This window comes from Podarcis tiliguerta (assembly GCF_965153285.1).
Source record: "Podarcis tiliguerta genome assembly, chromosome: 1".
NCBI classification, from domain to species: Eukaryota; Metazoa; Chordata; class Lepidosauria; order Squamata; family Lacertidae; genus Podarcis; species Podarcis tiliguerta.
The window spans coordinates 27,400,948-27,425,055 of NC_139534.1; the positions used below are offsets into that span (position 1 = coordinate 27,400,948).

General features: G+C 42.6%; 1 protein-coding gene across 3 annotated transcripts in view; it reads right to left on the reverse strand.

Moving 5' to 3' along the window:
* LOC310660869 (uncharacterized protein) overlaps positions 1–24,108 on the reverse strand; it is a 42,373-nt gene that overhangs the window by 9,290 nt on the left and 8,975 nt on the right. For all 3 annotated transcript variants that reach the window (XM_083406309.1, XM_083406308.1, XM_083406307.1), the window contains exons 6-30: positions 23,551–23,604; positions 22,955–22,999; positions 21,938–21,964; positions 21,706–21,750; positions 20,672–20,716; positions 19,549–19,602; positions 17,512–17,580; positions 17,045–17,113; positions 14,843–14,911; positions 11,282–11,350; positions 10,661–10,729; positions 10,501–10,569; positions 9,757–9,825; positions 8,729–8,800; positions 7,887–7,955; positions 7,706–7,777; positions 5,990–6,058; positions 5,117–5,185; positions 4,926–4,994; positions 4,728–4,796; positions 4,245–4,313; positions 3,661–3,729; positions 2,575–2,643; positions 1,392–1,472; positions 480–515 (exon numbers count right to left, since the gene is read on the reverse strand). In XM_083406309.1, the coding sequence (XP_083262435.1) occupies positions 480–515; positions 1,392–1,472; positions 2,575–2,643; positions 3,661–3,729; positions 4,245–4,313; positions 4,728–4,796; positions 4,926–4,994; positions 5,117–5,185; positions 5,990–6,058; positions 7,706–7,777; positions 7,887–7,955; positions 8,729–8,800; positions 9,757–9,825; positions 10,501–10,569; positions 10,661–10,729; positions 11,282–11,350; positions 14,843–14,911; positions 17,045–17,113; positions 17,512–17,580; positions 19,549–19,602; positions 20,672–20,716; positions 21,706–21,750; positions 21,938–21,964; positions 22,955–22,999; positions 23,551–23,604 (1,566 nt within the window). The remainder of the gene's footprint in view (positions 1–479; positions 516–1,391; positions 1,473–2,574; positions 2,644–3,660; positions 3,730–4,244; positions 4,314–4,727; positions 4,797–4,925; positions 4,995–5,116; positions 5,186–5,989; positions 6,059–7,705; positions 7,778–7,886; positions 7,956–8,728; positions 8,801–9,756; positions 9,826–10,500; positions 10,570–10,660; positions 10,730–11,281; positions 11,351–14,842; positions 14,912–17,044; positions 17,114–17,511; positions 17,581–19,548; positions 19,603–20,671; positions 20,717–21,705; positions 21,751–21,937; positions 21,965–22,954; positions 23,000–23,550; positions 23,605–24,108) is intronic.

Below are 24,108 nucleotides of genomic sequence, written 5' to 3' on the forward strand. Positions count from 1 at the left end.
CTGAAAGTGAAGATCCATCTACTCTCTGGACAGAGCTCCAGAGACACCAACATCAGCACACCTGGAACTAAGATCTGTACCTCCTTCAGCCCAGGTCAGTTTCCTCTACAGCACCACTTTGAAAAATACACATTTAATAGTTGGTCGGCTTCCTGCAAAAACGCTCCTTTATTTTTGTGACTACTTCTTCTAGTGTTGTATGGCTACCATGGTTTCTGACTTACTTTTTAAAAAATATGTGATGTCTACAATGTCATTTTTATTTCATTTGGCCTCTTTTATCCTCCTTTTCCCATTAGCCAGGAAATTATAAAGAAATACTCTGAACAACATACTTTGGTATTCAGTGAGCTTTCTCTATATATGCCTTCTTCAAATAAAGCATTAAAAAAAATCTTTTACAGCTGCTCAGTGACACATACAGAGTTTGAGATAATATTGCATAAATGAATTTTCTTTCCAAAATATTAATTGCTTACTGTTAGACCTTGCTCGCCCTTTGCTCCGGTTCTGCCCTAAAAAGACAATCATTCATTAAATAACAATAACATTTTATTATTTATGCCCCACCCATTTGGCTAGGTTTTCCCAGCCACTCTGGGCTGCTCACATCATATCTAAAAACATAAAGCGTTAAAAACCTCCCGATACAGGGCTGCCTTCAGATGTCTTCTGAAAGTTGTGTAATTCCTTGACATCTGAAGGGAGGGCATTCCCCAGGGAGGGTGCCACTACCAAGAAGGCCCTCTGACTGGTTCCCTGTAACTTTGCTTCTCACAGTGAGGGAACCAGCAGAAGACCCTTGGAGGAGGACCTCAGGCTGAACGATGGGAGTGGAGACGCTCCTTCAGGTACACAGGGCCAAGGCCGTTTAGGGCTTCAACACCAACACTTTGAATTGCGCTTGGAAACGTACTAGGAGCCAGTGAAGATCCTTTAGGACTGGTGTTATATGGTCCCAGTGGCCACTCCCAGTCACCAGTCTCTTAGAACAATCTGTGGGATGATTTCCTTGCTACTGTTTTAAGGTTGAAAATGTTTTATGGTTTTTATTTTGCTGTGTTAAGTAAGTTACAGCATGATTATGAACCATTCTGAGATTTTTTAAATTAAGAGCGGTATTTAAAAGATTTTAATTTATAACTAACAAACAACATAAGGAGGGTTGTTGTTGTTTTTTAAAAAAGAAAACGATCAACAACAAATACTTGTGTGAGGAAAGGAAATTGGAGAGGAGACGTCTCCTGGGAGAAAGGAGTATTTAATGCTTTCCCTGCTCTAAATTGTTCCCCTTCGTGCCACTCCTCCCACTCCCATGGTGTTCAAATGTGTGTCATTTGGAGTTAGATGATTTTTTAAGTGAAAAAGTATTAATGCATATTATTACATACAGGTTCTCCAGCTGAACCAGGGTCACCCATGTTTCCCTTCTCTCCTTTTCTTCCTCTTTCTCCAGAAGCTCCACGATCACCCTTGGAATTAATTACACAACATTCGTAAGGCATCACATTAATCACCTCTGTTTGAAACAACATGCACTGATGGGAAAGACTAGGTAGTATTATGTGGAAGTTCCCTACATTTTGCAGCAGAAATGGACTCTACCATATGAATTCCAAATGCATACATTAAAAAATAATAATGCATGACTTGACAGGCCTGATCCATCCTAATTTCTTGACCACTTAGCACATCAAGACATAATTAAAGCCCCCAAACTGGCCAATCCACCGAACCAACTCCCCACTCCACCCTCAGCAGACTGGGGTGTAGAAGGGAGAGAACTCTGGCACTTAGAGCATGATATTGTAGTCAGTGGCCGTATAACTGATGTGATTTTCTAGAATAATCACAACCATTCCAAGTGCTCAAGGTATGAAGAAACTCCTTTTGAGTGAATCAACTGGTGGAACCTGTCAAGCAGGCTAAGAGGCAGCAGATGGTAGGGAGCATAGACCTCTTTTGCTTGTAATCACCAGCCACAGGGGTTCAGAGATATTAGAGTGGGTGGCGCTGTGGTCTAAACCACTGAGCCTTTTGGGCTTGTTGATCGGAAGGTCGGGGTGAGCTCCTGTTGCTCTGTTCCAGCTTCAGCCAACCTAGCAGTTCGAAAGCACACCAGTGCAAGTAGATAATTAGATACCACTGCAGCAGGAAGGTAAACAGTGTTTCCGTGCACTCTGGCTTCCATCACGGTGTTCCGTTGCACCAGAAGCGGTTTATTCATGCTAGCCATATGACCTAGAAAGCTGTCTGTGGACAAACGCCATCTCCCTCAGCCTGAAGCAAGATGCGCGCCGCAACCCCATAGTTGCCTTTGACTGGACTTAACCATCCAGGGGTCCTTTACCCTTTTGCCTTAGAGGTAGTAAATAGTCATCATGACCCATAGCCATTAATGGCTATATTTAATCCCCTTAATTTAAAATTGTCTAATCTTCCCATACTATATATTTCAAAATGCCCATAACATTAATTCCATTGCTTTTTTTTGTTTTAAATAGATTACGAGTAACTTCAAACAGCTAAACTGGGTAACAGGTAGAAACCTGTCTTTAGATTTTGATACCATACCTTGGGTCCAAGAAGCCCTTCTCCAGGAGCCCCACGGGGCCCTGGCATTCCTTGAATTCCTTGCTCACCCTGAAGGCAAGGCAAAATCATTGACATTTATTGTCTACCCTAAATCAACCTTCATTGCTTACACAAATCTGATTAAAAGTAAAAATAATTTTAAAAAAATTAAGGGAGAGGTTTTTTATTTGAGCTGTCTGTTCATAAATAAGCTTACACTGAAAGACATTCCAGCAAATGTAGCATGACTGAATTCTGCATATGTTCTCCTTGGAGCCACATATTAATGTTTTCATCACGATGTATGTTTGTAGTACAGATGTTGTGACCCACCATGGATCATGACTCAGTAGTGAGCAGCAACCCACCAGCCGAAAACCATTGGAGTAGGTAGTGGCAAAGTGCTACAGCACCTTGTGGCCTTCAATATGTTGTTGGATACCCAGGACCCATCAGCTCCATCTTCTATGACCAAAGATCAGAGATGTTGAAGGTCCACAGGTTCCTCACCATTAAACTACAGGTTCCTCACCCCTAAATCTCAGGTAGCTGAATGTCACTTGTCTGTGTAAGATTCTGGATGCTGACCGCCCAGGGGTTTGCATAACTAGTTGGCATGACATTCATTATCAGAATTAACCGGACAAATCGCTCCACCACCATGCACCCCAGTCCCACAGAACAGAGAAAGAGATATCAATCTGTCAAACCTTTTCCATATCTGGGCTGCGTCAAACTGGGTCAGATTAAGCCACAAGCTCCACTCCTGGTGGTCCCCTTCCATAAATTCCTTTTAGTTTCAGCTTTGCAATCATACTCCCCCTGAAACCCAAAGGCTGCCCAGTGGGTCATGGGAATGATGCCACCATCATTTGTGGTTGGAACTACAGTATGATGGTATCTGATTGTCTTCAAACCTCTGATTTTTAGACTTGATTAATGACAACCTTCTTGGCAAATGCTTTCGGTCTGGTTTGTCTTTCCAATCTATATCAACCCATAACGAAGTTTTTAACATCTCTAAATTGCCAAAAACTGAGCCCAACCCAAATTGCATGTCAAACTGAATGCAAGAAATGTTAATACCTTTGGTCCTTGGAGACCTTCACCTGGAGGTCCCAAAGCTCCAGGTGGTCCTTGTCGCCCAACATTGCCCTGAATAGAGAAACAGCATAGCATCCTTATATGCCTACAAAATGTGATAATCATTGCCACATTTCACACCACTTCTACTTAAAATGTTTATGAGATACAAGTGGGTTCTTGAGAGTCCATGGCTGGCAGCCAATGTATGTTACAGCTCAATCCTAACCATATTTCTGCTAAGAAGCATCACTTGGTTTTAATGGTACTTCCTTCCAAATAAATATGTTTTATCGTTGTCTTAAACAACAAACCATACATCACATATCCCAAGTTCCTCTAAATGGTCAATGGATGATGTGGTTTGTGAACTATTGACTTTGACCTGTGATGATGATTTAAATCAGCAAATTAATTAAATTAGGACTTTGGATTAACTTTTTGTCTCTGTCAATGCCTGTTATTTATTATTATTTATTCCTAAATTATTGCAAAGATTATCACAGCTGCAGAAAGATAGGGAAAGAAGACAGTAATAATTATTCCTGAAAAGATATGTTTCAATTTGAGAAGAAATTATAACTTACTTTAGGCCCTGGTAGGCCTTCTCCTGCTGGGCCTGGGAGACCAGCTGGTCCTCTGATTCCGGGATCACCCTAAAAAAATATTTTTTTTATGAATTTTCCCAATGTCCAGTTTTACTTTTTCATCCTTATTATTACTTCTATCATGCTAAGCAATCAACGTGGGAAGGAATTATTAAGGAGAACAAATTAAGCAGAATAAAAAATTCAAGGTTTAAGAGGCACCACAGAGGGAAAGGTAGATAGATAGATGATAGATAGATGGATAGATAGATAGATGATAGATAGAGATAGAGATCTACAGAAATGTGAAGTTTATATATCAGGGCAGTAATATTTAGCTAAGAACTGTAATATACATTTTCCAACAGTATTAGATAAAAACACTACAATCATTTTTAATAGAATACACGAAACTCCTGATAAAGAAGCCTTACAGCTTAATCGGGAAACAATAATTTTATATTTTAAATTAACAGATTTTACCTTTGGTCCAGGTAACCCAATCCCTTCAGGGCCTTGATCTCCTGGAGCTCCTGGAAGACCCGGAAGACCCTGAAATCAGAAAGTAAATTGGTTAACTATTAACTGCTTTGCAATGACAAAGTCCCATATTCCCCAATAAGGCGGCACACATTATTGGAAAATGTCCACAAGTAGTTTGTCAAAATTGCATTTGCTTACAGGTGGGCCAGGGTACCCATCTCCCTTTGGTCCAAATGGTCCTGGTGGTCCTGGATGTCCACGATCACCCTATTTGCAAAAAAAGAAGAACATGTTCACATTTTTCAACAGTTATTAGTTGCTAGATGTTTATTTTCTATTTTTTAATTTGTTTTTTTAAATTTAAATGAGTATACCAATTTGGTTATTACCTTAGCCCCTGGAATCCCTATTCCCTGTTCTCCAACTGGGCCAGGAGGTCCTGGTAATCCAAGATCACCCTTCAATTAAAAAAACCCACAAATATATATAACCAAAAATATACATATGCAACTAGAGAAGTGAATTTTGAACATTATGTACTATCCTTTTAAAAAACGAATCGGCCTTTATTTAAGGGCTGCTACAAATGCCACAAAATTCCCATATGAAATAGATGCAGTGGCGTAGCGTGGGTTGTCAGCACCCGGGGCAAGGCAAGTAATTTGCGCCCCCTAACCCGGGGCAAGGCAAGTAATTTGCGCCCCCCCCCCGCTGCACTGTCCCTCCCCCAGATAGTCCCTCGCTCTCTCTCCGCACCGCACCGCACGCCTGGCACCCTCCCCTCCACAGTGGGAGGCGACCCGGCGGCTTGGATCGGATTCGCACAGCCAGCACTGCAGTGAGAGAGAGTGAGTGAGCCAGGTAGGGGCAGAGAGCTGCGAGTGCCCCCCCCAGATGTTGCGCCCGGTGCAGCCGGCCCCCCCTGCACCCCCCACGCTACGCCACTGAATAGATGACAACTCATGCACAGGTGATGCTCATGAACACACATTAATTCTATGATGCGGAGATGGTCTTTCTTTTAGCCAGCTCTGATTGGCTTTTTTTCAGTGCGTACACAGACACGTGCATGTTGACGCATGATGATCCACATTCAGATTTTGCCATGGTTTTGACCTGACAGTGCTTTTCAGGTAGAAATCTTGTCATACTTGGCGCTCAGTAATATCTCGGATTCAAGGACCGTTGTAATTGCAGCCGTCACTAGGCTTATTACTATGTCCAGACTGAACATTATGAAGCAACAGAAATGAGGACGTTACCTTTGGTCCCATAATGGCTCGTCCAGGGAGACCTGGCATTCCAAGACGCCCAGGTGTACCGGGTTCACCCTACCATTATAAAACAACAACAATGACTTTGTAAAGGAACAAAACAAAATTAATAAAAGATCATTGAGATGTGAAGCTTTTTTCAAAGCCTCACTCCTAAGGGCTCATCCACCCTTACTTGTTTTGCCCTGCACGTTCTTGATGCAGGTCTGAGCTTTAAAGCTCTGTATCCAAGACCTCTCACCTCCCTCCTGTTACTTTCCCCGGAAAACCCACTCTTTAATGCCAATCAGAACAAACAACAAATCAGGTTTTCTGCAGATTGCCATTAGTTCAATTCAGCAGTAAAGAGCAAGTTTTCCCAGGAGAAGCGCCAGGGTGGGGGGAGGGGGGCGGGAATCAGTCAAGCACAGAGCTTTAAAGAGCAGACCTATGCCTTGAAATGCCACATAAAATGAATTCAGGATGAGCCCTTGGTTTAGTGATGGCTGTGTTTTCACTGTGGGCCTTTCTAGATAGGTGGGTTATTTTTGTGAGTCTATTCTGAAACTTCTCTTATTGGCACAATAATCCTGCATTAATGGCGGATTTATACTGAGCCATCCACACACCACACATCCACTTAATCCGCTGTTCAGCAACGCTCCCCCAAGTCACACTACTGTTGCTCTCTTGTGGGGCATTTTTGTATTACAGTGGTACCTCTGGTTACTTACTTAATTCGTTCCGGAGGTCTGTTCTTAACCTGAAACTATTCTTAACCTGAAGCACCACTATAGCTAATGGGGCCTCCTGCTGCCGCCGCGCTGCCAGAGCACGATTTCTGTTCTCATCCTGAAGCAAAGTTCTTAACCCGAGGTACTATTTCTGGGTTAGCGAAGTCTGTAACCTGAAGCATATGTAACCTGAAGCATATGTAACCCAAGATACCACTGTAGTATGAAAAGTTGCAAATTTTGCCTTCACCCCAGTGTGGTTCACCTTTATTACATACACAGCGCAACAGAACAATGACCCATCCCCTCCAACAGCATAAAAATCAATATGGCTCACCTGAGCCAACAACCTAGCCTGCCTCCTTCACACAAATCAGCCACACCGCAATCAACTAAACAGAATCAACCAAGCTTGGGACCCCCTAAACTCTCACAATCTCAATAAAAATAAATAAATACATAAACAAAGAACCTACCCATGTGATGCCGACACCCCCCTCTACACTAACAACAGGCAAAAGAGCGAAAGACCAATACCCCCATCTTTCTCCCCCTCCCTTAACTGCAAGATGTCTATGAAAAAAATGTCTCTCACCAAACGTAAATGAACTGTGAGAAAGACCATGAATTGAAAGTGGAGACAAGAGATGTACCATTCCCTGTTTACCTGTTTGCTTTGTAACACAAAACCCCAATAAAAAGTATTTTTATTCTTTTTTTAAAAAAGAAAACTATGGGACAAGTACTGATAAAAAAGGAAGCACCACAAAACATTTGCAGTAGCAAACAGTACTGAAAGTGGCATCGTGTATTGCCATAAGGGTAATTTCATGAGCACAAATAATCACAAATGCATAATAAAAAGGACTTCTGGAGGGGCTGTTGCCTTTCCTCCCTTGGCAACTGCTCCACCACACCAACCTCTGACACCAGACGTGGTAATAAAATATAATAATAATAATAATAATAATAATAATAATAATAATAATACTTTAGCCCCTGCAGGTCCTGGCACTCCAGTTGGTCCTGATAATCCACGTATACCTCTTTGACCTTGATCACCCTAGGAAAAAGTTGAAAAAGCTGCTTTATACAAAAGCTACTTTAACTTTCTCAGAGAAGATAATAAAAAGCACACATCATTCCATGACCAATTATAAATAAATTCTTGCCTTTTCACCCTGTATTCCAATTCCAGGAGCACCTTCTGGACCACGGGGACCAGGCAATCCTGGTTCTCCCTGCAAAAGAAAAAACGATAATGTGGTAGCATATCGTTGTATATATTGGTGCAATTCAGTGGCTAAAATATTGCTCTGTGAATCAAGAAGTCCCTGTTTGGAATTCTCCCCTTCACCAAGGACTCATTAAAGGCCCCTCCAGACTGGTGGGTTTTTGTGTGTGTGTTTTTGCAGGGGTATTCTGCAATGTGCCATTCATGCAATAATAGAGAATTAGCAGTGAATTTATACTGGGCCATTCACATATCATTCCATTTTCTCTGTTGTTCTTTGATGCTTCCCCAGTGTTACTGCATTTTTGCTGTCAGGTGGGGCACTTTTGCACCACAGCACAACAAAAGCAGGACAACAACAGCAACTCTGCATATTATTAGGAAAATGTATATGTTAGTGAAAGTAGCATACCAAAATTATTTATATGAAGAAAATTGCTTGCAAAAATTTGAGAGTTTTGCAAAACTGCATAAAAATGTGTCTGTTAGGAGAAATTCATATTAAATGCTGAGGATTTTTGAAAATAATAATTTCAAATTGCTGCAGGAATCTGGACAAGGGAATTTAAAATTGGGGAAAAATGAGGAACCGAGAGAACTGAAATTGGCAGATCCTTCCATCCCTTTCTCTAGGTGTTATCATGCGAGTGTGTGCAACGCATCACACCACACAGAACTAATCCCTTGGCTATAGATGAAACCAGCCTAGATTTGCCAAATGGCATTTACAGTAATTCTTTTAATTTTAGAAACAGACATGCTCAAATAAAATAAGCAAACCTTTTGGCCTGGTGCGCCATCTTCTCCTGGCAGGCCAGGTAGACCTGCTAGTCCCGAAGAACCTGGTTCCCCCTAATGTCAGCGAGAAATGGAAAGTTAAGATCACAAATAGAGCCCAGCTGGATCAGACCAAAGGCCCATCTGGTCCAGCATTTTCCTTTCTCAGTGGCCAACCAGATGCCTCTTGGAAGCTCACAAGTAAGACACAAGCACAGCAGCATTCTCCTCACTTGCGGTTCCCAGCAAATGATCTACGTTGCCTCTGATATTTGAGGCAATATATAGCCATCGTGACCAGCAGCTGTTGAAAGCCTTTCCCTCTCTCTCCTGTTTCTGTTCTCCCTGGTACAGTGGTACCCCGCAAGACAAATGCCTCGGAAGACGAAAAACCCTCTAGACGAAAGGGTTTTTCATTTTCTGAGGTGCTTTGCAAGACGGATTTTTCTAAGGGCTTGCTTCGCTAGACGAAACAGCCCTGCCTCTCCTGTCATGGCGACGGTCACTGCATGCATGCACGCTCACTTCCCCGCTCCTCCGGCTCCCTCCCACCTTCCTGCTGACGGCTCCTCCGGCTCCCTCCCACCTTCCGGCCGACCTTCCGACCTTCTGGCTGCCTCGCGCCGCTGCCCACCGCCCTCGCGCGCTCCCCTCGGGAGCCGTTGCCGCCAGCGCTGCAGCCGGAGTCGCGCTCCTGAGCCCCGCCGCCCTCCAGCAGCCGCGTTGCGCAGTGTCCACAAGGCGCGGGTGAGTCTAAGGACCGGCTGCGGCAGCTGCCCTGCTTCTCCCCACCCCTCCCCACCGTGGTGCTTCACAAGACGAAAAAACTCGCTCTACGAAAAAACTCACAGAACGAATTAATTTCGTCTTGCGAGGCACCACTGTACTCAGTTCTCCTAAATATACAATAGAATTAAGTCCTTGAACTTTAAATACACAGGGCTACTTATGCAATGCAAAAATACTTAAATGCCTTATTATAATGCAGCTTTATACAGTTTTAATATACAGCTTTTAGAATGCTACTTTACCTTTGCTCCAGGTTCTCCAAGACCTCTATCTCCCGGAGCTCCAGTTTCTCCTGGTAAACCTTGATCACCCTTAAACGAAACAAAATGATTCGAATTGCTTGAGCAACATAAAGAACATCTGCTCGGCTTATTCCGTCTTCAGAGAGAAACGATGGGAGTACATCAATAGAGAGCAGCACCATTTCAACCACTATATACTTGGCAAAATTGAAATGATAAAAATAAAATCCTGAACACCTTGGCAGGGCTTCCATATCACACTAAGCTATGGTTTAGTTTTATGTGCATGAGCCCAGCATGGCTAAGAAGAGGGGAAATCAGAGGCTTTCACTTCAGTTTTCAAGTTACTGTGGCTTCTTGTTATGCCCAAACTCCACTCCCAACCACATTTGTTGTTGATTACACTGCCCACATGCGAGAAGTTTGCTTGTTGGGGATTTCTGCCAAAATCCCACATAGTTATTTAAAAATCAAGCAGTTGCAGTTCTGGTTGTCAGCAGAGTGACTGAAATAAAGCATATGGAACCTGGTGCGAAAAGAAACTGGTAACACTCAATAATACATGTTAGAAGGAGAAATAAAACACAGGGGGAGACTCCTTCAGAGCTACTTTTTCCTTCAACTTCTCCAATTGTCAAATTTCAACTATCTTGCTCATCACAGCTGACTAGAGTCTCCAGCCAATCAGAGTCTGCTGTCATGCAGACCAATCACAGAATTAAACCCAACACTGACTTGGCTCACCTTTGGTCCGGGCAATCCCTGTCCAGGTGGCCCTCTTGACCCTGGTGGTCCTTTGGGGCCTTCTACTCCCTAGAGAAGATGTCAGAAAATAAATCCTGGAGAAAGAGTTTCTAAGCAAGGCTTAAGCAATTTTTAAATACCTGCAAGCACCCAAACTCACCTTCTCTCCTTGAAGTCCAACACCAGGTAATCCAATAGGCCCAGGCAAACCAGGCGGGCCAATTTCACCCTTATAAACAAAGCATTGTTACTTAATACAAAATATAAATGCAAGTTACTTAGGCTGCAATCCAATACCCAGGAGCAAGCCCACTGAACTAATTGAAACTTAGTTATAATAGAGACATATAGGATTGTGCTGTAAATATTCACTGGGTACAATCTGGACCAGCTCCTTCGAAGCCATTGGCATACTCTCAGTACAGAGACGTTGACAAATGTATGCTATATTTTCTTAGGACGCATTGAATGGCAGCCTTTTATAGATGCTGTCTCCGGCACAGTAAGGAACGTGTACAGTCTTCTTTTCTTTTTGTACCCCAGAACTTAACTTTCCCACAGAATGAAACCCTTCTTATTTCATCTCACACTTTTCTATGAAGAGATGTTAAAATGGGCTTTGGGTAGTTTATTGGGCATAAATCTATCTGAGAAACTACAGTATTGTTCAATCGCCATTGAAAAAGCAAATTCTTTATTTTGCTTCATTACACTCTTTGTGACTAGTATCAGTCACAGGTCATTTAGACTTTGCAAATCCCCTGGCATATTTACTGCTCACCTTTTCACCCTTTATGCCAATGCCTGGTTGGCCTCGGGGTCCCTTTGGGCCATCAAAGCCACGATCTCCCTGTATAGAAAGACAAAATTGCATAGAGGTTAGTGCTTTATCCTTAAAGTTCTGTTTAGTACAAATGGACTGATTGCTAGCAACGTAAGGATATAATTCAAAAATACTGAGAATGCAAAAGGCAGTGCTTGAAGTTGATTTTCTCTTGTGCATCAAAGAGAGTTCCCCGCCCACCTGATGAGATCACTGTTGAATTTGAAAGTCATTACAAAGAGATGAATAAAATGATTTATCTTCTTTCCATTTCAAATGTTTATGTTCCGGTCCTGAATTCTCCATATTGATGGGAAGATTCACCTATTGCACACTTTTTGGCAATGTTATGCTCTCTTATAGTGGAAAATATTGTTATTTATTTAAGGTGCTTAGACTCACCATTTTTGTGTGGAAACCAGGGTGGTTTCCAGTTATTTAAAACTGCAGATGGCCAACAGCCCTAGCACCTGCCTAGGGAGGGGAGGAGCCTGAATTTTCTCCTGCTTCGACACCCTCCATAAGGGAGAAGAGTTAAAAGGTCTCAGACAGGTGATTAGTGCTGCTAAAACTGAAAGTACCAACTCTCTGTTAAGCATTGTGTGTTGCAGACCCATGTGCAATGTGCTCCTGGGGACGGAAGGCTGAGGCGGTGAACAGGTGGAACAAATTGGGACAACAACATCTTGGAGCTGAGAATTAGCCACAACTTTATAGATTACAAATGTAGATAGGCTTTGGCTTAAGGTGCTGGGCATGTATTCTGTATCAGCCTCCTAGCAGATGACTGGAGTTTTGAACAGGGTAGTGCCACTTCGAGATGCAGGTCAACTAAGCTGCCCCACCCCCAGGCCGTCATTGGAAGTTCTAAGGCCCGTCCACTCTCCATGTGGCTTCAGGACATAAACTTCCACTCAGATCCATTTACCAAGGTACCCTGAGATTTTGCACCTGATCAAGGATAGGGGTGATGCACCAACTCACCCCACCGCTGGAAACAGACTAAGGATTCAACCCAATGCCTTATCTACCACACAAGCCACTGGATACAGAGATCCACCGCAGGGGAGTCCATCTTCCTATTCCTTTGCACATTGTGATCTTGATGTAGCCAGAGATGTGGGTGGAGAAACCCTCTTTTTTCTCAACCACATTACCTCAGCCGGATCAGGCTATTGATTCGTATCAACAAGGAACAATCTTTTGCTTCTAATATTTATTTTATATATTTTGAAACTTCTTGTTTTAAACTATTTGTTTTAAAATAGTACCCGTCGATCTTGAAAACAGGCCAAATGTTTGGTTCTTCCTTTTGACAGGTTTGATTTTGTTTAAAAAAGGGAAATGTAACATTATAATTTGCCTAGATAAGAAAACACTTGAATGTACAATGATGTATGAAAAGCCTTACATATATCTGTTGACATTTCATCCTTGCTTTTCTGAAGAACTAAGCTCTATTAACAGTGGAGTTCTGGCTAAATGCCAGATTGGTTAATTACATTTGTTCTGCCTGTTTAAATCTCCTTTGTAGTTTCAGTTTGTTAATGCATTCTTTACTTCACTAAGCTGTTGTGAAGTGTTGCTGTGTGTTCAATGGAAGCAATTGCTTCATGTCATCCCAGGAATGGTTTGATTTCTACAGGAGTGTTCAGCTTTATATATAAAAAGAGAGATGAGCTGAATTTTTCTTTTTTCCTGCTACTGCCTGCATTCCTAATCATATTGATTTGAAATAGTAATTGTTGGTTCTGGCTTTATATGCTTTACTTGTGGTTTTAATGTGCAAGTGTACCCTGTCTGGTGACTTAGGGGTGAAGGATGGGTCATAAATAGTTGACAAAAATAAAAACATACCAAAGATGCTATAAGATACGATAATACAGTGGTACCTTGGGTTAAGTACTTAATTCGTTCCGGAGGTCCATTCTTAACCTGAAACTGTTCTTAACCTGAGGTACCACTTTAGCTAATGGAGCCTCCCACTGCCGCCGCGCCGTAGTCATGCGATTTCTGTTCTCATCCTGAAGCAAAGTTCTTAACCCGAGGTACTATTTCTGGGTTAGTGGACTCTGTAACCTGAAGCGTCTGTAACCCGAGGTACCACTGTAAAACCATTAGGGATGTGAGCATTCCTGTGGAACCACAGCACTCATGCAAAGGAAGCTTCCCACAGGTGGGCAAAAGGTAAAGGTAAAGGTAAAGGGACCCCTGACCATTAGGTCCAGTCGTGACCGACTATGGGGTTGCGGTGCTCATCTCACTTTATTGGCCGAGGGAGCCGGCGTTTGCCCTCAGACAGCTTCCGGGTCATGTGGCCAGCATGACTAAGCCACTTCTGGCGAACCAGAGCAGCGCACGGAAACACCGTTTACCTTCCCACCGAAGCGGTACCTGCTACTTGCACTTTGACATGCTTTCAAACTGCTAGGTTGGCAGGAGCTGGGACCGAGCAACGGGAGCTCACCCCGTCGCAGGGATTCGAACTGCCGACCTTCTGATCGGCAAGTCCTAGGTTCTGTGGTTTAACCCACAGCGCCACCTGTGTCCCCAAAGGGCAAAAGGTAGATAGATCCTAATCTACTGGGGAATCTCAGGGTGACAAATCAATAGGAGTTATGGTCTGAACAATAGCAACGGGGGGGGGGGGGGAGCTTCTTCCCACTGTCTAAATTAGGCTGTGGAGGTGAAGAAAGCTTGAAGGGGAAACCAGGACTAGATTTAGGTGGGGCACGAGTGTGAGCCCAGACTCAGCTCTGAAAACAAATTCCTGGGTTGAACATGTGTTCCGAGGCACCTTGTTCCTTAACTCTATGTCCTCAAAGCCTCCACTCCAAACCACTACTTTGCACCCAGGTCTGATTGGTGGACCTTGAGGTTGTAGTAAAAAACAAAGTAGATCCTTCAAGTCTGAAGACTGCCCAGCCTTGCCATAATGCTTAACAGCTTTGTTTACCTCTTACCCTCTTCTTGGAGCATGCCCCAGGTCGTTCTGGGGAGCTTGTCTCTATCTTTTAATCCAGCTTCCTCCCACCGCTTGGTTAAGAAATATAAGTCCAGATTGTTGTAACAATTGTTTTCTCAAAATTTATCTTCTGTACCATGAGAATAAATAAAAACAGTTGAGAAAAGAAAAGAAAAGAAAAATATAAGCCCAGAGCTGATGCAGCTTGACTGAACGGAGTGAGACAGCTCTTTTATGGCCTGTGTCACCGTACAATCTTAGATTCTTACTGTGGCTAATGTCGTGAGCACACGGTTTCCCAAAACTGTGGTGGGAGAACACTGAATGCAGAATAAATGGGAGTGTGTCCACAGCCTAAGTGCTAAAGTTGTTATTGATGCTGAACAGGTCTCCAGCTACAGCGTGCAGGTTCTGAGGACTTTTCATTCTGACAATGAAAAGCAACACATTTCTATGTATGTTTTGATAATTCCAAGTTTGGAAATGGGCTTGCACAAACACTTTAAAAGGTCATTTATATGCCATGGCATTTTTAAAGCAAAGCTCTTGTGTACCTTTGGTCCTGGAAGCCCCTCTCCCGGAGATCCCCTTTCTCCCTGAATACCTTGTGGTCCCTGAGGCCCCTGTAAAAATGTTTTTGAAAGCAAAATTGTGGAAATCAATAGCAAATCAATCAAAGCAGGATCTTCATACATCTTTGTGGTTTGGAGCCTGGTCTCAACCTGCCTTAAATTGCTAAAGTAATGCTATATTTATGAAAAGCAAAAGTAGCTTTTTTCATGATACATCAAACAGCAGACAGCTATGAACTCCAGGTATAACAAGTTATACTGGATTATGCTAGGAGTCCCCCCGCTCCCGGCACCGTTAAAGAAAAGGCTTAAACATGAGTGCCTGCAAGGTTTACCCTGTAAAAGCCTGAAAATGCAGTCAAGTATAAGATCAACTTTAATAATAGATTCTTTATGGGCTCACTCAAGCTTAAAGTTAAGCAAGTCTTTTAAAACAGATGCAGTCGTTTGCACACATTCTAGGGAATTATTTCCATATTGTCTTGTTTGCTGAGGATATTGTGTGTGTGTTTGACAGAACCCCTAGAGCAGGGCTTCCCAAACTTGTGTCTCCAGCTGTCTTGGGATTACAATTCCCATCATCCCTGACCACTGGTCCTGCTAGCTAGGGATGATGGGAGTTATAGCCTCAAAACAGATGGACACCCAAGTTTGGGAAACCCTGTTCTAGATGCATTGCAGAGGGTGCTGATGACATACACATGTTCTCTGGTGCTGGAAACTCACACAGAGTGCAGGCCAGATCTAGTAGGAAATATTATAGTTTTGCATAAGTTGAGACGAACCCCCTTCCTAAAACAAACTCAGTATTTCCCTGCAGATGAATGTTTAAAATTTATTTCATAAAATGTATATACTGTGTTGATTGTAAACAACAACCCCCCCGTCCCACCCCACAAGTGGTATACAAAATGGGCGACTGGCACTGCCAGTATAACTGAAGAACTACCAGGATCCTTTTGCTAATTAGTATGTTTCATTCTCACTTCTAAAGTTATGTTTGTATTTACTACGAAAAGTTAGAAACTATCTCAGAATGAAGCAGGTAAGTGGATGTATAAATATGAACAAGAAATTTGGAGGTTGCCAATGTGGTGACCTCTGGATATTGTTGGGAGTCCAACTCCCATCAGCCTCAGTCAGTGTGGCCAATAATCAAGGGTGATGGCCCTTGGAGACCAGCAGTATTTGGAGGTCCACATATTGGCTACTCCTGAAACTGGATGAGTAGAGTGTAAACATTTGTAGACACCCCCCCCCCCAAAAGGGAGCTGAAAATGAACATGCTATAGAAAAGGAGAACAAACAAGTCCAGAAGAAGGAGGTGGGAGACAGGAAGCCACAACAGAGGGCATCACCATAGTCAAGAGACATTACAGAATTAACACAGTGGTCATAGTTTCCATAGATGGAAGACAAAAACACAAATGGAAAATGGAAGGAAAGAACACAGCTTAAAGACATTGAGAACAAGAGTTGGCAGTTGCTCAGATAAAAGAATGAAAAGACCAAGAGGTATCTCTTATTCTTCTACAATCACACTCCAGTTCCATCTGAGCCAAAGAAAGACATGGAGGGATAATAGAAGGATGTCCACAAGCCAGATACAGTGGTACCTCGCAAGACGAATGCCTTGCAAGACGAAAAACTCGCAAGACGAAAGAGTTTTTTGTTTTTTGAGTTGCTTCGCAAGACGAATTTCCCTATGGGCTTGCTTCGCAAGACGAAAACGTCTTGTGCCTTTTTCTTAAAACCGTCAATGCATTCCTATGGGAAACTGTCAATGCATTTCCTATGGGAAACCGTGCTTCGCAAGACGAAAAATTCACAAGACGAAAAAACTCGCAGAACGAATTAATTTTGTATTGCGAGGCACCACTGTACACAAATGGGGTGAGATTACACAGCACAGAAGAAACAAGAAAGCAATCGGAAAGAGAACGAGGTGAAAGATCTGGAACACAAAGTTGCAGATCATCCCCATTAAAGAGATAACTACTTTGAAAAGAACTTGTAAGAGAAGCTGAATAAGAAAGGCTGAAAAAAGTAAAGAACCAGGAACCAAACCTTGAGTGGATCAGAGCCACTCTTTCTTTTTATGTGCACTGATTTTTGCATATAAAGGTGCAATTATTTGTTACTAAGGGATTTCCCCCCTGTGATCTCCCCACGCACAGTACATACCGGTAAACCTGGTTCTCCAACTCCAGGTGGCCCAACAGGGCCTGGTCTTCCTGTTAAACCAATGTCACCCTTCAGAAAAAGATAGGTTATGTTTGGATTTGAACAAAATCATGGACACTGAAATGAAGCAGCATTCTTTGATTTAATACAGTGATATTAAGAAGACTAGAGGGAAGTAAAACAAATCTGATACCTGTAATAATAACTTCATTTGCCCCTCTGTCTCTCTATATATGTCAAATTTTATTACCAATAAACTACTAAGAGTTACACCATTCTGTGCGTTCCCTCCCTCCCCCTTTAATGGTATGAATGTATTTGAACTGCATCCAGAATACCTTTCAGGTATTACAAAGACATCATTTATCCTTGTTTTAAGTTGTTTTTGGTGTGTTTTTTTAATCCAGCCATATATTATTTCAGCAGCTGTCCTTCTGCACAGTAGGCTATATGATTGGCATTTTTACCTTGGGGCCAGGCAACCCTACTCCCGTTTCTCCAGTCAGTCCAGCAGGGCCAGGCAGGCCTCTTTCACCCTTTAGAAAATTGCAAAACAAAAGAACTGAAATCAACTTTTTGATAGGGTTTCAGAGAGAAGAAAACCTGCTCTTCCCTCCCTCCCTCCCTCCCTCCCGCCCTTAAACTAAGTCACAATAAGCCCACAATTTATGTTGGGGTTAAGTTCCAAAGCCAAATTCTGTATGGTCAATTGGGGTTCAATCTTAAATGGGATTGCCAAAGCCATTTTCCCTGGAACCTCAACCCCCTTTTAATTTTTTGCCACACGTGTAAAGCTGAATGTGCGCAAGTTAAATGCTTGTAAGTTGTGGGGGAATTGCTTTCGCAATATGTATCATAATGCTTCTGCCATGATAAAACTGGCAGATTGCTTGGAGTGGGAATGAATGAAACCAGACTGGGAAACACATCCAAACATAGAAGGAATTAGCAGAAGGAGAAAAGATGGGTGAGTTTTCCCTGTTGTGCTCCTGCATTGAACATTGGTTTGCGCCGCCCTGTCTTGCCCTGCTTGTGAATTCCAGTTTAACAAGGATAATTTCTAAAATCAATTCTGGAACCAGAGTGTGCCCACTATGTTGCAGCTTTCAGTTCCTTTGCATCTTTTGCCCCTTGAACAATGTCATGGCCCCACTGATACACTGCCAGAAAAAGAAAAAGAAAAGCAGTCTTGATGTGACTGAGCATACGATTGCACCAATATTTTGTTTAGTGTGCTATTTCATCAATGCACAGCAGTGCTTTTTGGGGTAGGACTGCTCATCTTCCGCGGTGGGAGGCGTTGCGGCTGGACATCTGGGCCCTTGTGGTGACCCGGCTGAGGGGCAGGGGATTGATGCCCCCATCATGCCAACCCTGGCCGCGTCAGAATATGACACTAAAATTTAATTGGGGATGAAAGTAATAGATGCAAAACTGGAAATTGCCCACATGGAAACTGACCCAACCACGTGCCCAACTTGAAGTGGATTTTACAATCAATCCCCCTCTCCATGAGATTCTCAAGAAAAGCACTTTTGAAAGAGTCTAATGTGACCTTCTGGGTTGCTACATGCACAGTAACCAGCATCAAAGCCAAACGCAAGCTGAATTGCTATGAAGACTGTTTTCCTCACGGAATACAGAACAGCGTGGTAACAAAAAATAATCTCAAAGTGGAAGAAAGAAGTTGTGTGTGGATCTTTTTCTTACTAATTAATACTCGTGTACTGTCCCATTGTTGGAGAGATAGCCTGGAGGAAAAATAGCTTTCTCTTGCTTTTGAGAAGAAATTCAAGTGTCATAAAAAGCCTCAACAAGGTGTTATTTATGAGCTGTACTTTAATGGTTCCCTGCGGCTTAAAGCCACACAAAGCTCTGAATGGGCTGAAGTGCCTTGAAGGGGATTTTTTTGTGATGTGGAATGTCATATGACATCTCGCTGTTGAATGACAACGGAGTTGATTCTTGCTTCTTAGATGTTCCATTTGGTGGTTTTGCAGACACGGCCGGAAAAGTCAGTTTCAGCACATCTAAGATGGATAGAATTCATAGCAGAGGAAATATCTGAATAGTAGCAACATTTTCCTCAGGGATGAAGAGCCTGTGGGCCTTTCCAGATGTTACCAGATTACAATTCCCATCATCCTTGATCATTGGCCATGGTGGCTGAGGTTGATGGGAACTGGGAGTCCAACCACACCTGGAAGGCAATGGGTTTCCAAGCCATGGTTTACAGGGGCAGCCAGTGTGGAAACCTCCATAGGTTGTTGGCCAACGGTTCCCATCATCCCATACCATTTGTCATGATGGCTGGGGCTGACAGGACTTGGAGTCCAACAACATCTGCAGGGCACCATGTTTCTTTTTAACAGTTTTTGGTTTTCCAGTTTCATATGACGTATGAACCGGGCCAACGTGAGTGAAAGCAAAAGTGGGCCCCAAAATAGCAAACGTAGCAGCAATCTCTCACAGCGTTTAGAATTAAATTAATGTAAGAGTCTTGCCTTTGATCCTTGCATTCCTTCAGGTCCTTGGTCTCCAGGCAGTCCTTGGGAACCCTGTTAAACAGGAAGGCATTTTTTATTTATTTTTAAAAAAGACCTTGGATGAGTGCATCGTTAAATAGGAATATGACTGTTTTACTTCAATCCACACAAAACAGTTTATTCAGTGTTCAAATAATTGTGATATTTGCCTATTACATTCACTTACCATCAGTTTATCCTGGTTCGTTTTGCATTGGAAATGATTACACTGCCTTTAGTTTCATGGCCTTCAAAAACCTGTATCATATGCATTTGTTTTTTCCATTTGAAGCTCTGATCTGTATGTTTCTTTCTGTCTGGTGTGCTTTTAGCTCATAAAACCCATTACTAGCAGACTGGCAACCCACAAGAAAGGTCTTTCAGCCTGCTGGAGAATCCTGACTTGGGTATTGCTACCTTAACCGTATTAGGCTAATGGTTAAAGAAAATGGCTGTGAAAAGGCTTTCCCTTCTCTGTAACACAACCCTCCCATGTGTGTTCCCCACCCCCTTTGTTAAAGGTACGTGAGGACTACAGAGACTAGTTCTCTAAATACAGGAAGAAACAGAAGGTGGTCAGTCATTCATCAGCTTGTTAACCATGGGTTACTGATTTATTTCATTCATAAATAAATCCCATAAAACATCCTGAAGTGATTTAACTATGAGAACACCAACAATTAAAACATTATTTCGAGTCCAATACAAAGAGACAGAAAAATCTCCACTTAAAAGCCTTGTTGGAAAAGGAAGGTTTTCAATAGGCGCCTTAAAAACATAATACTAGAGATGGTACCGGTCTAATACGTAACAGGAGATATTTCAAAGGGTAGGTGCCGCCACACTAAAGGTCTGATTCTTACACTGTACAGAACAGACTTCTTGATGAGAAGTATCTACAGGAAGTCCTCACCTGCAGAGTGCAGTGATCAGTTGGATATAGATAGCCCACAGTTCCAGGGACACAAAGAGTGATGGGATGGGGAGTTGGCATCAGTGACTGACAGCCAACATATAATTCACAGGAGGGACAATTTAGCTTCAGAAAGATGGCAGCTAGCACAGTCTTGAAGCAAAGCACTTCCACTCTCTGTTCATTTACCTGAAGACCTCGGAGTCCTCTTGGTCCACCTGGGCCTTCTGGACCCTGAGTGATAAGAGGAGAAATTATGTGTGAGCCTATATACAGTGCAAAATATTACAAATCATACAGTGAATCGCCAGCAAGGGAAAAACAAAATGATTCAAATGTGGGAAGGATAATTGAAACGTGGGCAGAAAGGCTAACGTCAAACTAGATATTTAAAAATCCAGTTTGTATTATCATGCTCTCTGCAAATATGTACCTAGCATTTCAGGACTATTTTCTCTCCAGTCAGTCTCTCTTTTGGGACGTGGGTGGCGCTGTGGGTTAAACCACGGAGCCTAGGACTTGCCAATCAGAAGGTTGGCAGTTCGAATTTCTGCAACGGGGTGCGCTCCCATTGCTCGGTCCCTGCTCCTGCCCACCTAGCAGTTCAAAAGCACATCAAAGTGCAAGAAGATAAATAGGTACCGCTCTGGCGGGAAGGTAAACAGCGTTTCCGTGCGCTGCTCTGGTTTGCCAGAAGCGGCTTAGTCATGCTGGCCACATGACCAGCTCCCTTGGCCAATAAAGCGAGATGAGCGCCGCAACCCCAGAGTCGGCCACGACTGGACCTAATGGTCTGGAGTCCCTTTACCTTTACCTTTAAGTCTCTCTTTCTCCACACCCCTACCCATGACACCCAGTGTGGTATAGTGGTTAGAATGTCAGACATGGACCTAGAAGACCAGGGTTCAAATCCCCGCTAAGACATGAAGCTCATTGGGTGACCTTGGGCCAGTCTCTGCCTCTCAGCTTAACCTACCTCAAAGGGTTGTTGTGGAGATTAAATGAGGAGAGGGATAACCAAGTATGCTACCTCAAGTTCCTTGGAGGAAAAGGTGGACTACAGGTATAAGGCCTAATAATAATTATCATAATGGTGATTTTTACACATTGCTCACACTACTATTGCAGCACTGGGCCTAGAAGTTCTATGAGCGGCACAGTTTCTGATTATACAAGTCCTTACATTGCAATCTGATTTAGTTGGCCATCAGATAGTTACTTACCCTGTCGCCTTTTATTCCTGGTGTTCCACATTCGCCTCTTTCACCCTTAGATTGAGGAAAGCACAATCAATCATTACTTTGTAAAATGTGTAATGTTCTTGCCAGTGCTTTATCCTCCACCCATTCCCATTCTATTTCAGATGCTAAATTCTTTGTCCTCAAATCCAGGAAATCAATATGGCTGTATTGGTCTTTAGCACCTAGTTGATTCAAGAAGGCGAAAAATCCGTACCTTTTCTCCTTTGTATCCAGACTTTCCCTGATGGGAAAAAGAAGAAGAGCAGAATGCATATTGATTAAATTGCTACTGACACTAAACAGTAATCACTAATTCTGGTTCCTGCCCCCCCCCCGCTATGTTTTTAGCTGCTCCTATTTTATCTGTAAGCCGCGTTGAATCCCTGTCAAGGGAAAAGGCGGGGTATATATACATATATCAGCAGCAGCAGCAGCAGCAAAATTTACGGCAAGTACTAGGAAAATAAATCTTACTTATTAATCCAGAGTTTTAGAATGGGTAACAGAAATGACAAATTTATTGGCTGGCTTCATCCAGCCTGCTTTGCTTGCATTTGGGGATTAAGGTCTCTTTGCCTTTGGGGTGGGGTGGGGAGGAGAAATCAAACCCTAGAAAAGTTTCAGAAGTTGCTCTGCAAATTTCAGAATGGGTGCTGCTTTCCATCACTAGATCTGTGTGATGAAAAACACTCCAAAAGCAGACCAATGAGCTCTTGTGTGTAGAGTATTATCTTGATTTATGCTTCAGATATGAAAATATGTAATAAAGCTGGTACTGCAAATGCCATTGGGTACCATTGCGAGTGCCAAAAGCCAGCCATTTCCCATGTCATTCCAGTCCTGGAAATACGGCAGAAATATTGCTGACATGATTTGGAAGCACGCGGGCAACCTGAATCACATGACAGAGGTTTTATGTGAGACCTTAGGACTTGAGAGTAGCAATGGCTCACATGTCGCTAAGTTATTGTTCAAAGTGGATCTTACATAACCATGAGTAGAATGAGCAGTCTTTTTTAGCATTTTATTGCCCTTTGACATTGCTGCTTACAAGTTATTTTCTTCACACCCTTCTTTATATTCTCTTGCATTTTAAGAAGGCATACCCAAAAAGTAAAAATGAGATAAAAAAGGAGCAGTGATATATATGGGGCAGGTGTGTTTTTAAATAATGGAGTTTCCCTCAAAGCAAATAAATACATAATAGAATACACACACAAAAATTTTTTACCTCTGTTCCGTCTCTTCCTGGAATTCCATTTAAGCCTGGCTCCCCCTAGAAGCATCAGGGTGTTGGGTTATTACTTTGCTTAACATTCTGTAGTCAGTGAAAATGTTGACCATTTACGTTAAGATTACATTATATATTGCTGAAAACAGATAGGAAAAATGTACCCTGCTGTTCAAACTAGCTCCATCTTCAATGCAAAACATAATTCATATTCAGAAATCTGGATGTTTTAGAACTGTGGTTCCCAACGTGGGGCACCCCCCCACAGTGGGGCAATTTGATTTTTAAGGGGGGCAATTCGAGAATGAGTTATTAACAGTTAATGGCCTTTTAGGCTTCCTCCACATGAATAGGAGCTCACTTTTTGAATAATAAGAATTATATGTCACGGGGGGCGGGGTGCATCAGGATTTTAGAGATGCTTAGGTGGGGCATGGCCCCCCAAAAATAAAATGTTGGGAACCACTGATTTAGAATGATTTATACCCCCTCAGTTGTAAACTGCCGTGTGGTGACTGAGCATGCTTTTATTTCAACATGCTCCCATCACTAATGTTAATCAATGAGCATTTCAATTAAATCCAATGTCATGTTACCTTCACCCCCTTTGGACCAGGGGCTCCATCATCGCCAGGACGACCCTTTTTACCCTGGAAGCAGAAAAACAACAGAGGGAAGTTAAATGGAAAGCCTTGGGTTTAAACTTCATCTGTTAATTGCATGTTTAAACATGCAAAGAAAGGGGGGAGACCTCTTGGTTTATATTCTCACTATTAAGAAAATGATTCTATGATTGCAGGAAATAAGTAAAGTTCTAAAGATTTCCCTCTCACACCTGAAGCTTAAAAGCAAGTCATGCTCCAATCTGTGCAAGAGCTACATTGGTCAGAAGGCATTTTCCCGGGTCATTCTCAGCTTTCAAACAGCTCATTGGTAGAAAATAATGTTTTCATGAACATATGTTTTCTATTAGGGTGTTTCCAGGTGCCCTTTTTTATTAAGCATTCACCCTGGGCAATTAGATGACAGCATCTGAAAAAGCAGAGACATCGCCTTGCCAAAAAAGGTCCGTATAGTTAAAGCCATGGTTATCCCAGTAGTGATGTATGGAAGTGAGATCTGGACCATAAAGAAGGCTGATCGCCGAAGAATTG